The sequence below is a fragment of the Paroedura picta genome, chromosome 4 (genome assembly GCF_049243985.1).
Source record: "Paroedura picta isolate Pp20150507F chromosome 4, Ppicta_v3.0, whole genome shotgun sequence".
In the NCBI taxonomy this organism is placed as follows: domain Eukaryota; kingdom Metazoa; phylum Chordata; class Lepidosauria; order Squamata; family Gekkonidae; genus Paroedura; species Paroedura picta.
The window spans coordinates 30,502,133-30,518,393 of NC_135372.1; the positions used below are offsets into that span (position 1 = coordinate 30,502,133).

The 16,261-nt window shown below is 44.6% G+C and overlaps 1 protein-coding gene across 2 annotated transcripts; it reads right to left on the minus strand.

The window, feature by feature from the left end:
- Positions 1-2,044: 2,044 nt before the first annotated feature.
- Positions 2,045-12,356, minus strand: SIRT6 (sirtuin 6). Of its 2 annotated transcripts, XM_077332208.1 has the most exons (8): positions 12,139-12,347; positions 10,336-10,463; positions 9,075-9,257; positions 7,707-7,766; positions 5,891-5,986; positions 5,007-5,087; positions 4,136-4,259; positions 2,045-2,724 (listed from the first exon to the last, which is right to left on the minus strand). In XM_077332208.1, the coding sequence occupies exons 1-8, from the start codon at positions 12,202-12,204 to the stop codon at positions 2,395-2,397; spliced, it is 1,068 nt and encodes a 355-aa protein (XP_077188323.1). In that variant the 5' UTR covers positions 12,205-12,347; the 3' UTR covers positions 2,045-2,394. The 2 variants fall into 2 exon arrangements, with proteins under 2 accessions (XP_077188323.1, XP_077188324.1); XM_077332209.1 differs by lacking the exon at positions 9,075-9,257 and having other exon boundaries at positions 12,139-12,356.
- Between the last annotated feature and the right edge of the window lie 3,905 nt (positions 12,357-16,261).

Sequence of the window (16,261 nt, forward strand, 5' to 3'; positions counted from 1 at the left end):
TGACTCACAGTAAGTTTTTCGAATTCTCTTTTTTGTGGAGTTTTGCCTTAGTATAAACATAGGAGTATTTGGGAAGATGGTTGCATTTGACTGTGTGCTGACTGGCCCATGACAGATGGTTTAGAATAGCCATTCTCAACGGGGTGGCTGGCACATCTGAAGGGGACCACAGAATAAAAAAAAAAGGAGGGGAGTCCAAAGGGGGCCCTGGTAACTGAACCGATGCAATACGTTTTGTCACCTATAAGGTCATTAATTGATAGTTTGACCTTCAGCAAGGGAATGAAAAAGAAATAATGTCATCTGTTTCTTTGTGTGTGCTTGAATTAATGCATCTAAGGGAAAAAAAACAAACACATACCTTTCTCTTGGTCGAATGTTCTACAAATCTGTCTCACATATTTATAAGCAAATATAGACAAGTGGTGTGGTTTGTAGTGAATACAATAAAAGAAAGAAAAAACCTATCCCAAGGCTACTATTAATGTTACTCAAATTATTATTATAGAGTAATAATATAGTAAAGGGTCCTTTGTTCTTGTTTGTTTATTATCGTGTAGGATCCAACCAGAACAGTTTCTAGATATGTCCCATTTTCAAATGGAAGTGTGTGTGCACACAAAAACTCATATCTTGAATAAAACTTTGTTGGTCTTAAAGGTGCCAGTGGACTCCAAATCTATTAACCTTGGGTGCCAGAACCTGTTAGTTCCATGCCTGGGTACAAGGAAAGCTCAGTTCAGACCGCTACAGATGCTGGTAGATTCTGGGTCCTTTCAGGAAGACAGTGACATTGTGGCTATGAAAGGCACACTTTCTGTGGACTGTGCTAAAACATAGGCTGTACCCCTTGTTGCTTAGGCTCCTCCCATTCTGTCAGACCCGCTGTGCTCACCCCCTGAGTGACTGTGAATGGGGACTGTGAATGTGCATGTGAATGCATCCTTACGCAGATCATGGCCTTTAGCTAGTACAATGCTTACCTCCAGCGATACATTAGAAAAGGTGGAGCAAATCCCAAATCCCTGTTGCCCCTTGGAAGCTGTCAACTGAGTATCCTGTAGTTGTCTGGACAGCTCCTTTGGAATTCAACACCCCACACCAGCCCTGCATTACTAGTCCCTGTTGGACAGCTCCCTCCTATTTCTCCATTATCCCTCTGCCCCTTGCGAGGGCAAGTGCAGGATATTTGTAGGAGGGTGGGGATTGGGAATCACATTTTGTGACGTCTCTGTGAAACAATCTTTCATGGACTTGACTTTCTGCAATACATGCACTAACAACTGAACACACCATTGAAAAATCTGGCCACCTTTGGAAGAGCTAAAAGGTAAAGGTATCCCCTGTGCAAGCACCGGGTCATGTCTGACCCTTGGGGTGACGCCCTCTAGCGTTTTCATGGCAGACTCAATACGGGGTGGTTTGCCAGTGCCTTCCCCAGTCATTACCGTTTACGCCCCCCAGCAAGCTGGGTACTCATTTTACCGACCTCGGAAGGATGGAAGGCTGAGTCAACCTTGAGCTGGCTGCTGGGACTGAACTCCCAGCCTCATGGACAGAGCTTTCAGACTGCATGTCTGCTGCCTTACCACTCTGCGCCACAAGAGGCTCATCAAGAGCTAACAGCTGGTAAATAGGCATCTTGCATTTCAACTATTTGACTGTGTTATACTAAAGCTCTTATCTTGGTTGCTTTATTGGCTGCTGTACATATCTTATGTTTTATGAATAAGGGTGTGTTATAATTAGACCTCTGAAAAAGGTCCTACATGGGCCGAAACGTGTTAGGTCTTCAGTTGATATGTATAGTGCATATAACATTGTTCTTGCAATAGCCTATGGGCTATTAATTTTAAAATATTTATATTGTGCACACAATAAAGGTCATATAATTTCGCAATTAACTGATGATGTTCTAGACATTCAACCTTTTAAGGTCCTGACGGATAACAGCTGGGGTTTTGTGGTTCCAACTAATTTCTTGACCAGGGTCAGGAAAGGATGGACAGGTGAATGCCCATTTAAAAGCAGATGAACTCAAATGTAAGATCTCCGGTCTTTAATTTGCACGTTTATAGATCTTGTTCAAAAGAAATCACAGCAGAACAGGGAACCGGCTGAGCCATCTCTGCTAAATGAACCATTCTGGTTATCTTTGATATCTGCTCTGCAAAGGTAATTATGAGTAAGGGTCACCTGCCTGAGCCAGGACTCCTCTGCCTTTCAGAAAAGGGCACAAAGGGGAATGCTTGCAAATTCATGGGGGGGGGGGACTCCCAAATGGAAAAAAAAAAAAAGAGATGGGAAAGGAAAATTTTTAAAAAGTCATATAAAGTCGAATGACAAAACATTTCTAAGACAGACAATACCGAAAACACACATGCAAATACTTGATCAAGTGGGCAGCGGTTCAGTTTTTGTGCGTTTGGCTGTGAAGGGGTTGCTGTCCAGCGGGCAGGATCCGTGTTTCAGAGAAGCACCGTGCTCCTCGTGTTTACGCTCTGAGCCTTCCTCGGTGCCGTTGCAATACAAAAGGGGTTCCTCTTTGCTCAGGAATGTAAAGTCCGCGCTTGGTTTTGCCAGTGGTTTGTACTCAGGGATCTCAGGGCTCTCCTCCACCACGTGTGGCCCTGTCCACTCAGGGATTTCCAGTCCCAGGTCCTTCATCAGCTTCGTCATGACCTCGTCCACGTAACCGTGAATCCGTAGGTCAGCTTGCTTGTCCTGAGATCAACAGATTGGAATTAGGTAAAACTATAACTTCAGGTTGGCTGCTGTGGTTTATTATTATTATTATTATTATTATTATTATTATTATTAATAATAATAATAATAATAATAATAATATCCCGCCTCCCCCCGAAGGCTCGAGGCGGCTCACATAAAACCCCATCTCCTAAAATCCATAGCAATGAACAGTAAAATTACAGTGATTGTTAATGGATTTTTGTTTTTCTGTTCCTGACTTTCTGTCTGTTTCTGCCCCTTCTATGTAATTCTTGCTTTTGTTTGAAGAATCACGTTAATACTTATGCTGCACTTCACCCCTGGTTGGTTTCCCAGAGCTCTACTAATCAAACACTGCATTCTCTTCTGGATGCCCTTTACTGTTTGGATGCCCCGTACTGATTTATTCTATGCAACCTGCCTTGAGTCCCAGTGAGAAAGGGAGAATATAGAGAATGTAAACAAATAAAATCCATGCTCCGGATTCTCCACCAACCACCCTTGGCCTGAGCCACAACATCTCTGCCTTGGGAACCAACGTAAACATACAAAGTCGCCTTATACAAAATCAAATTATTGATTTATCAAGGTTGGTACTACTACTACTACTACTACTACTACTACTACTACTACTACTACTACTACTACTACTACTACTACTACTACTACTACTACATATTTAGTCTGCCCTTCCATAGTGGTTCAGGGAGGATTCCAACATTCACATGCGTACAATTTAAATTTACAACGTTTAAAATTTAGGAATCTTAAGTTTTAAATTTTTCAAAATGCATTTTAAAAAGAATACAACCCCTCACCCCCTGGCCTTACCCTGTGCTACATCCTAATTTTTTAAAAAAAGGAAACGAGGAGTGGACAATACAGAAAAATATAATCCGTCTGATGGTGGGGATTTGGACAGAGGCTGGCCATATTCTGATGTTATTCCAGGGCCTCAACCACAGGCCCAGCGGAAGAGCTCTGCCTTACATGTCCTGCGGAACTGTTTAAGGTCCTGCAGAGTCCTGATCTCACTGGGCAGATTGTTCCACCTGGCTGAGGCCAGGGCCGAAAAGGCCCTGTCCCTGCTTGAGCCCAATTTTATTTCTTTGGAGCTGGGGAGCCTCAGCAGCTTTTGCTCACTCAATCTACGTATTCCTTGGACGACACAGTGGAGGACTCTCGGACTGGTGGTGGCTCTCTGGAGACACATTACCTACTCTGTATAGGTAAAGCGGCATCAAGTCACAGCAGATGTACGGTGACCCCCACAGTGGCCTGGGCAAGTGAGAAGGACAGGCACATAACCTATTCCAGAACCAACTGGAGATGCTGGGGATTGAATCTGGGACCTTCTGCATGCCAAAAAGATGCTCCCCACTGAGCCACAGCTTCTCCCCAAACTCACATGCTTGGTGGGCTGCAGGTTGACGATCACCAACTTGCCCCCTTTCTTCTTCGTCAGCAGCGGGAGGTCACCGCTGGGTTTGATCTGCAGGGATGTTCCCAAAGTGACCGACAAGTCAGCTTTCCTGGAGTGGGGCGGGAGGGGAGAGAAAGCAAAGCAGGTTCAAAAGGGTTAGGATGGGAACAGGAAGCAGATTACAAAACACCTTTTCCAGAACGTGAATGCGTCCAATGGAATTGGTATGCTCAGCACTTGTTGCCATCATATCCCATGGTAATAATTACCCCTTTCCCTAACGGAAATAAAGAGAAGAACTATTTTTTACTACTTGTAGGAGTCTCAAAGCTTCATACCCTTCCTCTCCCCGTAGCAGCTACTTTGTTGGGTTGAGAGAGCTCTGAGAGAACTGGGACTGGCCCAAGGCCACCCAGGAGGCCTCAAGTGTCTCAAAGCAATTTACCCTTCCTATCCCTGCAGCAGACATCCTATGAGGTAGGTGAAGCCAAGAGAGCTCTGAGAATGGTGACTTGCCCAAGGTCACTGAGCTGGCTGCAAGGAGGAGTGGGGAACCAAACCTGGCTCTCCAGATTAGAGGCCGCCACTTGTAACCAGGACACCAAGCTGGCTCTCTTCAGTTCTGTCTGCCAGCATTCTGTTCAATGAGAACAAAATGGTTGGGATGACCAACAAGTGGAGCGCTTCAGGACAAGGAAATGATAGAAGAACTGAATTAGATCGAAGGCTTCAGGGCCCGATGACCTCCAAGCAGGGCATGAAGGTCAAAGCTTTCCCCCCTGCACTGTTGGCCCCAACAAACTCAAAGACATCTTGCATCTCAGCATGGAGGACCCACTGCTATGGAAGTTCTTACCTGCAAGCGTCACTGGCCAGATTGAGATCTCGATCAGGTAAGGAATCCTCCCAGTCCAAGATGGTGTCCGTTAGTTTTCCTCTTTAAACCACCAGCCAACCAACAAAATAATAATAATAATAAAAATAAATATTTACAGTGCTGTGGTTTCCAAATGAAGGAAGTCATTATTCTCTGCTGGATATTCCTTCTTTGCTTCGGGGGAGGAACCCATTCAGACTCCAATCCAGAAGACCCAGGAAGCACAGGCACTAAGGAGCCTTAAGATCTGGACACCCCCCCCCCCGGGTTACTTTAATGGCGGTCTGAGATCTATCCCCCATCCATTCTTGAGGTGATGTGTGATGGGTGGAGTTGGGTTGTGATTTTCTCGTCATGCTATCTTGGTCTTCCTCGTGTATGGGTGGATGTGCATTTATAGATTGTGGGATGGTTTTAAAGGGTAATTTTTATTGGGGTTTTTAAGCACTTTGTAACCCGCCACGAGCTTTCATGGGAGTGGCGGGATAGAAATTTAAAAAATGAGAATAAATTGATAAATAAATAAACAGGGGACTGAAATGGGTCGTATACGACGAAGAGGAACTACTTTCTTATACCCCATTTTCCACTACTCAAAGGAGTCCCAACGCGGCTTACAAACCCCTTTCCCTTTCTCTCCCAACACTCAGCCTGTGAGATAGATGGAGCGGAGAGAGCTTTGAGAGAACGGCTCTAGAAGAACTGTGACTAGCCCAAGGTCCACTCATAAGGCCTTGGGAGTGGAGGAGTGGCGAATCAAACCCAGTTCTCCGGATAAGAGTCTGCCGCTCACATCACACTGGCTTCCAACGCTAGGGCTTGCTGAGAGATACCCTCCTGTAGGCCTCCACTGAGAGACATACCTGCAGGACCGGAGCCCTCTGCGTTTGGAGACATCGCAGAGCCGACCTGTTGGCTTGAGACCCATCGTCCCCACCACGGTGTCTCGGATGTACTGCCTTAAAAACACAAGCAAGGAACACACGCTAAGAAGGCGGAAGTTCTTGGAAGCCAATTCAAAAAAGGCTCCAGCTTCCTTTCCCCGTTGCCCCTTGCGACGCTGCTGCTGTTTGGCTTTGCTCGAACCTGTGCTGTGTAAAAGGCAAACAGCTTCATCAGCTTAATGACTCCTTCATCAAATGTTAATTCCTGAGGGGGGAAATGCAATGTGGGTATGGAACCTCTTCAGGGAAAATTGCCCACCAATATGGTGAGCCTGTAGCTCGGCCTTTCTCAGCCTTTCTACCTTTGGGAAACCCCTGGAACATTCTTCAGGCCTCGAGAAAACCCCGGAAGTGGCTCAATCTTGCAGAATATGGTGGGGAAGCAAAGCAGTATACATGCCCACCCAGGGCCCCTCTCCTTCCCACCCCTTTCCAGGCCCATTATTGGCCATTTGGAAAGGAGAGTGGGGATCAACATCACTTGATAAATGTTTTAACAAAATTAAAAAATATATTAAATTTAATTTACTCCCACCCATTCAGGAAACCTTTCCAGGGCCATCAAGAAACCCCGGGGTTTCACAAAACCCTGGCTGAGAAAGCCTGCTGTAGCTCAAAGGTAGAGCTCCTGCACAAGTCCAGTTCCTATACTATCTAGCTGAGGGGTGTCAAGAAGCAGGGGTGGGGGAAGAACTTTCTCTGCTGCAGCCCCCAGACCAATCAGGGCACACAATGCTAAGCTAAAGGACCAACAGTACAGCTGTGTAAAAGAAGAACTGGTTTTTACACACTGCTTTTCACTATCTGAAGGAGTCCCAAAGCGGCTTACAATTGCCTTCCCTTCCTCTCCCCACAAAATTTGAGTTTGCTTAATGGCACCTTTAAGACCAACGAGATTTATTCAAGGTGTGAGCTTTTGTATGCATGCACACTTCCTCAGACAATGGAACAGGGATCATAAGAATACAGCTATACGGAGAAAGTAAACTCCCCCACAACAGACACCCTATGAGGTAGGTAAGGCTGAGGGAGCTCCGAGAGAACTTCTGTGAGAACAGACCTAACAGGACTGTGAATGGCCCAAGGTCACCAGGCTGGCTGCATGTGGAAGAACAGGGAATCTAAGCCTGGCTCTCCGGACTAGTACTGCCGCTCTTAACCACTACACAGGATCTCCTGACTACAATACACGTATGGAAACCATCAATCAAACAAATAGCCCTTCTCTGGACTACTTGACAAGGGCTATAGGATACAGTATCTGAATCTGCCAAATGAATATTGAGGGCATAATAAGCAAATCTAAAATTAGGAGGATTGCCCAACCACTGTGCTTACTTAGCTATATATTTTATGTCAGTGGTCCGCAACCTTTATTAGGCTGCGGACCGGTGTGTGTGTGGGGGTGATCCGGCTGCCGTGAATGCGTGGCAGCACATGCGCAAATGCGGCCTGGGAAGTTTCTCATTGCGGCGGAGGGCGGGGAGACGGAGCCGCGGCCCGGTGGTTGGGAACCACCGTTTTATATTATTATACGCTGCCTGTGTGTACGTCTGCCGTATATATAATAAATAATAACAGAGGAGCCAAAAGTACAGCAACTGGTGGTAAGAGGCCAGGAAGGGCCATGAACGTCAGCTCTCCCACAGACTCAAAAGTTTATCTTGCTCAGCTTCTCTAGTCCCCGTTCTTCTCCAGGAACCCGGTTCCAGGTCAGCGGGAAAGTGGGACGTACTTGCCACATTTCATGCATTCTTCCACAAACATGTTCCCATGTAACTCTGCCAGCTTGTCTCTAGGAGGGAAAGAAAATGCAACTGTTAGAAGAATGCCTGAGGCAGGGGGAAGTACCTAGGAGAGGGTACTTCCATTGGCAGGACACATCCTGCCTACCACATTGCTCCAATAAGCTCCGATACATGCTTCTCCCATTGAATTCGTCTTCTCCAAATTCTGTTTAAGAATTTGTTGGCACGGATGTAATGTCCCCGATATACTGCAGGATCCAGTGTTTGGTTGTCCTAAGTTTTTGACACATCAACATTCCCTAGGGGGGCGATTACACGAAGGCATGGAAATATGATGACACAGAAGAGAGGCAATTGGGTAAAACAATGCTGAGTGAGAAGGATCCATCAGCTATTCTTGGAAGAGCCAAAATTTTGTTGGCCGTCTCAAGAATAAATCTCCCAGTGATGAAGACAGTTGGCATCAAATAAGGTACCATTACTGTCATCTTACATTCCCTTGCTTGTGAACTTTACTCATTGCATGAAATTTTTACTATGCCAATAAAGGATTTCTGAATCTGAATCTGCTTCTCCTTCCACCTCTGTTTTATTAACATAACCTTCCTATAAAGTAGGTGTTTGCCTTGCATAAGGTGCACCTCTACTATCAGAAAAAGACAAGAACTATTTTTATATACCTCTCTCTTCACTATCTGAAGGAGTCCCAAAACAGCTTACAAACACCTTTCCCTTCCTCTCCCTGCAATAAACACCCTTGATTTTTGAGGTAGGAGGGGCTAAGAGAGCTCTAAGAGAACTGTTCTGTAAAAACAGCTCTAAGAGAACCATGATTGGCTCAAGGTCACCCAGCTGGCTGCATGTGGGGGAGTGGGGGGCACACTTGGCTCCCCAGATTAGAGTGTGCCGCTCATTACCACCACATCAAACTGACTCTCGCCAGCGCTTTTCACTACCCAAAGGAGTTCCAAAGTGGCTTATAAACATTTTCCCCTTCCTCTCTGCACAATAGTCACCCAGTGAAGTAGGTGAGGTTGAGAGAGCTCTAAGAGAACTGCTCTGTGAGAACAGCTCTGAGCAAAGTGGGACTGGCCCATGGTCACCCAGCTGGCTGCATGTGGAAGAGTGGGGAATCACACCTGGCTCTCCAGATTAGATTCTGCCACTCTTTAACCACTATACCTCGCTGGCTATTAGGAACCTGGGAAATCCTGAACAAGAAGTGTAGCTTCCAAACAAGCCTATTCTTAGTTATGAAAATGGAGCTGGGAGAAGTGGCATTTATTTATTTGTTTGTTTGTTTGTTTATTTATCATACTTGTATACCGCCCTCCCCGGAGGCTCAGGGCGGTTACCTTGGGAATCCGGAGCGCACGTGGAGGCCATCTACATTTTGGCTGACTAGGAATCGTAGAACACCCTTCCTCTGCAGCTCCAGGAGGGCCATGTGGGTTTTGGAAGGCTGCGCATTCTCAAAGGTGGTGTCGAATTTGGGGGCCAGGCCTCTCTCCTCCATGGTCCATACACCATTCGGGCCTCTGTTGGGAGGCAGGGAACAAACACCCAACTGTTAATTAGGCATTGTGGTGGTAAACCAGCAGACACGGGAGAGTTATGCAAACCACTATGGGGAAGGAAGGGGTCATGGTGTCCTAGAGCAGCCTTTCCCAACCTTTTGACTGGGAAGTAACCCCTTAAATATTCTTCAGGTTTCGAGTAACCCCACAAGTAATGCCAGCTGTCCACGCCTACTTGCCACGCCCCCAGAGATCACCAGTGTGCATGGCATAATCACTCATTAAAAAATGCTTGTTAAATAAGACATATGTTTCATTTTTGTGTGTGCAGTACTTTGCCTGAGCAAAACAAGGAAACATTCATTTCCGCTATCATAAAGCCCACCATGCAAAGCTGCAATTCTCTGCAAGGGAATGATGTATGATTTGGAGATCACTTGTAGCTTTGGGAGATCTCCCTCCTGCTCCTTTTCTATTGCGTGTGAATTCAACAAGGCCACTGCAGACCAGAGCGGAAAGCCACTCTGTCCTCCTGACTCCTCCACATTTTTATTTATGAAAATTCATTTATATCCCACCTTTCTCCTCATTGGGGACTCCAAGCGGCTTATGCCATTCTCCTCTCCTCCATTTTATCCTCAAAACAGCCTGGTGAAGTAGGCGAGGCTGAGAGCGTGTGACTGCCTTAAGATTACACAATGATTTGCCGTGGCAAAACCAGAAATTAAACCTCTGTCTTCGGCATCCAAGCTTAAAAGTCTAACTTTACACTACTCCAGCGACAACCATGTGCACCAAGCTCCCTAGCGGAAGTAGGAAGTACCTCTCCCACCTGAGATTTCTTTTTCACCCTGCTTGTCCACCTGCAGACTCTGGAATTCACTTGGAATAGAAAGCTACAGCAAAGGCTGCTAGGAACTGTACTGAAATGCCCCCAAAATGCCTAGCGTACTATTTGAAATGCTGCAAACTGAGTTTTTAAAACTTTCTTCAGGTAAAAAAGGGGACAGGATAACATCAGTGAAAAATTCTGCCTGGAAGGAGGCAATGAACCTTCAAGGTCTTTATTCCGTAAGGAGACGTCCCTGCATTTGCTTACCTGAAGTCTGGAATTCCTGAAGCAGTACTGATGCCAGCACCCGTGTGAAACACCACATAGGAAGAATCCCGGATCAAGCTGGCCAATTCATGGATTTTTATCTCCAGCTCGTCTGGCAGGTCAAAAATCTGTACAGAAAACAAAGAAGAGGAAGGGAAGAAGATAGTATCAAGCAGGTCAATCAGAAGGAGAAAATCTTACCAATTGAGATTGCTGCAGTTTAATTTAATTTAATCATTTTTATGCTGCCTTTCCACCCAAATCAGAGTCCCCAAGGCAGAGCATGTAAAAACATCAGAGCAATTAAAAACAAAATCATAAAATAATCCAATAAAAATAGATAAACAACACTGGAGGCAGAAGACCAATAACTGTTATTGGGGTATGCCAAACAAAACAGTCTTCACGTGCTGGTGGTGATAAGGGGAGGCAGATGAATCTCTCACAACCAAGAAGGCCCTTTCTCAGTTCACAATCTACCTAGTCTCAGATGGTGGGGGCAACTGAAGCCGTGCCTCCAAAGACGACCAGAATGAGAGACAGGAATTATTGAGCAATCTCCAGACAACTGAGCAAATACTCTGTACTCAGAGCAAGTACTCTGAGCAAATCTCCCCCCCCCCCCCGTGAATACAGCCCAAATTCCTAACAAATAAACACGTTTGCCTTTCTCAGTGTCTGAGTACAGAAATATCTTTGGATTTTTCATGCATTCCAATTCTGTGTGTGTGTAACGCATGTATTATCATTTCCATCTATTGAAATCCACCCCAACTATGATCCCTGCCCTGTCACCAAGAAAAAAGGCAGATTATTATTATTATTATTAGGTTAGATAGATTTATTAACTGCTCCTCTCTGGCTTGGGGTAGTATGCAACATATTTTTCTACAATTAAAATCAGAATATAAAAACAATAATATGCAATATCATATAAAATACATATTACATATTAAATATATATAATATAATAATATAGAAACTATAATAACAAATACCATGCAACCCACAATATTCTTAAGATGACTTCCAATACTGTTGTTCTTGTTGGATACGAATATTCGAAGATATGGACCCGCCTTTATTACTATTTTAATACTTATCCTCTCCCCCCATCTTGCAGAAAGACAAAATTACAAAACATAACGTATTAAACCCCAGCTTTTTTTCATGCTATCTCAGCCTTTTGTTTTTTGTGGTGTGGCGGGGAGGGTGTTTCTTTGAGCCATATAAGCATCTATTATAAGGTGACCTGATTGTCCCACTTTTGGAGGGGCCTCTGAGGGCACCTGGCAAATTGTACTTATGTTGCAAGTAAATATATATATATATATATATATATATATATATATATATATATATATATATATATATATATATATATATATATATATATATATATATATATATATATATATATATATATATATATATATATATATATATATATATATATATATATATATATATATATATATATATATATTACAATACTATTTTTGCGTTCTATGAAAATTTGTGTTGCTCCATATAGACCAAAAATGTTAATCAACCCCCCCCCCCGTCAATGGTGTCCCACTTTACCAAAGTTAAAATCTGGTCACCTTAATCTATTATTATTATTATTTATTATTATTAATAACAGGCTCTGGTTTCCTCCCCGTTTTCCTCTTTGAAGAAAGGGCTGGATTATACACCCCTTGCATGGTTCTGCATGCACTTTTTTTTTGGGGGGGGGGGATGACATTCCCTCTCCGTGGGAGCTCGCAAGGTTTCCATGGAAACTGAGGAGCCGCCTCTCACCTCCGGCAGGCCACATTTCCCCTTGTCCGCGTAAGGCGAAAGCCCCGCCGCATAATTCACGGACATCTCCCAGGTCCTCGGTCTTTTCAGCCCTTTACAATGCGGGCTTTGTCAATAAAGTTGTGCTTCCCTCCGACTTCCGGTGAGGGCGGGAAGTGCCTTCCTATGAGCACGCGCAGTAATGGTAGTGGCGGCGAGCGCCATGTTTATTTTTGGCAAAAAAAAAAGGCTCTTCTTCCCACACGCCTTTCCTGTCATTGAATCTATATAGAATCTTCCGGCCTGTTATCTCCGCATGCGCAATAGAACGGGTAGACCATGTTGACGTTGTCAGGAGCCATTTATGTTTCTGGCAAGGAAACGCTCACAGATTCCTTAAGCAGAACAAAATTTGAGACTACTGGCACCTTTAAGACCAACAAAGTATTTTTAGCGTCTCAGTGAATAGAACCTCCTGCGCCAGGCGCAGCCTACCTCAGAAGAGGGGGAAGAGCAAAGCAGCATGGTCCACCTCATCTGTTCTATCCTGCAGGCAGCACTGGTTGCCGTGGGAAGGGGCTGGAGAGCAGGGAGGGCAATGTAGGAAAGCATCAGTACATTACATTGGAGTTGGATCCCCACCCCCACCCCCAACCATCCCCACCCCCAACCATCCCCACCCCCAAACATCCCCTGCTGGAGGACAGAGGTGACCTGGCAGCCCCACTGGAGACTAATTGTAATAGCAGAAGGTTTCCAGGTGCCCCTTGGGGTTCTGCAATCTTGCAGGTTTCCCGGAAACTGAATGGCAGAAGTAGTTTACCTCTGGACAGCTGTTGTGGGGAGACAAGGAGGTAGAGGCTTTCCTGAGGAATCAGACTAGTAACTCTTTCCTTCATGCAATTTATATACCACCCTTCAATTTGACATTTCATAGAAACAGTACATAGAACCAGTGGGGCTTGGGAAAGGTGCACAGAAAAATTTGGAACATCATGAACAATCAAAAAGATATAAACAATTATTATAACAACATTTGGGTAATCACAGCAGTCAAAAAGGGATAACAGTAACAGTTAGGGACATGCTGGGTTGCCGGGTTGCCTAGCAAAGGCCCAGGCTGTAGAGAGGTCCCTGTCATTGGCCTCATCTGAAAGCCTGGCAGAAGAACTCCATTTTGCAGACCCTATGGAACTGTTGGAGTTCTGGCCAAGGGGATTTATCAAGCTGATCCAGAGTTAGAGCTGGGTGTCATTGGTATACTGCCATAGCTTTGAACCAACTGGGCAAGAGGACACATAAAGATGTTGAATGGTGTTGGCGAGCGAATCACTCCCTGTGGGACTCCGCATTTGAGTTAGCAATGGTGCGACTGGTTCTCCCCAACTACTATTCTTTGTCCTCAACCTTGGAGGAAAGAGGGCAGCCACGTTAAGGCTGTCCCCTGGATCCCTGCCTCAACAAGGCGGTGAAAAAGGAGCTTGTGGTCAATAATATTGAATGCTGCTGTTAGATCTAATAATATTAGCAGTGCAGAAACTACTTCGGTCCAGTTGGCACCATAGGACATCCAGCAGAGTGACCAGTGATGTTTCCACCCCATGGCCAGGACGGAAGCCAGAATGGAAGCTTCATCCAGGTATGCTAGTAACTGGTCTGCATTCTGATGGAGTCAGAATGAAGAAATAGCCGTTACCCGTGACAGCCATATGCAGCCTCCATGAACAGCTTCATGGGAGATGGGCCTCCTAATGAACTGTGCCCACAAATACCAACTGGGAGATCCTTATTAAGAGGCACCCTTTCCCTGATTACCAGAATTCTTCAGGGGTGACCTACCCAGGCATCTGCATGGCTGCTACTGGATAAAAATGGTACTTTGCAGCAGAAAAAAACATGGCCCTTTGGTCTGAGCTTGTCTCATGTTTCTCTACAGTTATTAGCCGTGATGGCTCCATGTCCATGTCCAATGACCGAACTCCCAGCATCATGGGCAGAGCCTTCAGACTGCATGTCTTGCCACTCTGTGCCACAACAGGCTCTTACTACATTAATTTGATAATAATGATAATTATACTTTTATTGGGGATCAAGATTGCAGGGAGAAATATCAACAACCTCAGATATGCAGATGATACCACGCTAATGGCAGAAAGTGAAGAGGAACTAAAGAGCCTGTTGATGCGGGTGAAGGAGGAGAGTGCAAAAGTTGGCTTGAAACTCAACATCAAGAAAACAAAGATCATGGCATCCGGCCCTCTCAATTCCTGGCAAATAGATGGGGAAGAAATGGAGATAGTGACAGATTTTATTTTCCTGGGCTCCAAGATCACTGCAGATGGGGACTGCAGCAAAGAAATTAAAAGACGCTTGCTCCTGGGGAGGAAAGCTATGGCAAATCTAGACAGCATCCTAAAAAGCAGAGGTATCACCCTGCCAACAAAAGTGCGTTTAGTCAAGGCTATGGTATTCCCAGTTGCAATGTATGGCTGCAAAAGTTGGACCATAAGGAAGGCCGAGCGTCAAAGAATTGAGGCTTTTGAACTCTGGTGCTGGAGAAGACTCTTGCGAGTCCCTTGGACTGCAAGGCGAACAAACCGGTCAGTCCTAGAGATCAACCCTGACTGCTCTTTAGAAGGCCAGATCCTGAAGATGAAACTCAAATACTTTGGCCACCTCATGAGAAGGAAGGACTCCCTGGAGAAGAGCCTAATGCTGGGAGCGATCGAGGGCAAAAAAAGAAGGGGACGACAGAGAATGAGGTGGCTGGATGGAGTCACTGAAGCAGTAGGTGCAAACTTAAATGGACTCCGGGGAATGGTAGAGGACAGGAAGGCCTGGAGGATCATTGTCCATGGGGTCGCAATGGGTCGGACACGACTTCGCACATAACAACAATAACAAATACTTTTATTGACAATACAAGTGAGGGACAGATACAATCAAACAGAGTGAATATACAACTATATAATATACAACTATTAAAAATATACTATACAACTATTTAAAATTTAGCCACACACAGAGTGGTCTCTGCAGAAATGGAACTGTAACATCTTCATTCACCAATTCCTTAGAGAAAGTTCCCTGTGAGGGGTTGTGTGAAGCTGACAATTCAAAATAATATGCTGGGTTGAATCAATGGAGTTTGCAGAGCATGGGCACTTTCTCCAAGTTTTTCAGAGCGTATTCATGGTTCATTTTCAATGTTATCCTCACAACAACCCTGAGAGGTGGGTTAATCTGAAAATGTTATGTGAATGAGATATGGTGCACTGCCCTGACCTGCTGGGAGGGCAATATAGAATTGAAATTAAATAAATAAAAAGACAAGAAAAGTATGGGGATTTGAATCCAAGTCCTCTTTCTGAATCTAACTTCCTAGCAGCTCTTACATGCAGATTTGAGCACCACCTGCTGGAGACAAACAAAAAAGGGGATTGAAAATTCAAATTCAAACACCTTTAATGGCGTAATAAGTGTTGATAAAACAAAAGTGAAAAGTGTTCTCAAATTAACAAACTATATATTTTTAACACTTTAGGAATAGAAAGCTTTGCAAATAAAAAGAGCCACAGCAGCAGGGATCCATGGGACTCGATCCTCAAGAAGAAAATGAACCAGCTGCTTGTCAGAATGAAAAGGTCTCATTCCCAAGAGATACTGATACAGATGCCGTTATTGGCATTTAGGAACAAGACATACAAAACATGCATAATAATATAGTTAGGATACAGCAGTGTTGTTCAATTTCATTAAGAACTTGGAATTAATTCTACAAACATGACCTAAAATCCTGCAATACAGGAGGTTCGTGTAGGAGCAGAGGCATCAAGCAATCTGTTAAGTTCAGACTGAAAAGTGGGCAATATATTGTTAATCAAAGAGCGATATGCAGATTGTTCGATCCGTGCTAGATCTTGTGAGTCAGTGACTCACAAACACTGGAACCGTTGCAGCTCTTTATTGGTGCCAGGACATGATGCAAGTAGTACCAAGACTGCACTGAACCCCACGCCCCTTAAATAAACAACAACATATATACAGTTTGCAAAAAATAGATCTCAGAGCCAAGCGTGCCATTGGCTAGATCGCAGTTAAACTTAAACTGATTGGATCCCGCCGTTGGGATCCTGGCAGAGCA

Bases quoted from the DNA above. Each gene is read 5' to 3' on its own strand.
- SIRT6 (XM_077332208.1), bottom strand. From the start codon at position 12,204: ATGTCCGTGAATTATGCGGCGGGGCTTTCGCCTTACGCGGACAAGGGG. The intron at 7,767-9,074 runs GTAACCGCCCTG...TTTCCCTCCTAG, and splicing joins GTGCGCTCCGGATTCCCAAG to AGACAAGCTGGCAGAGTTAC. The intron at 4,260-5,006 runs GTAAGAACTTCC...GCCCCACTCCAG, and splicing joins CTGGCCAGTGACGCTTGCAG to GAAAGCTGACTTGTCGGTCA.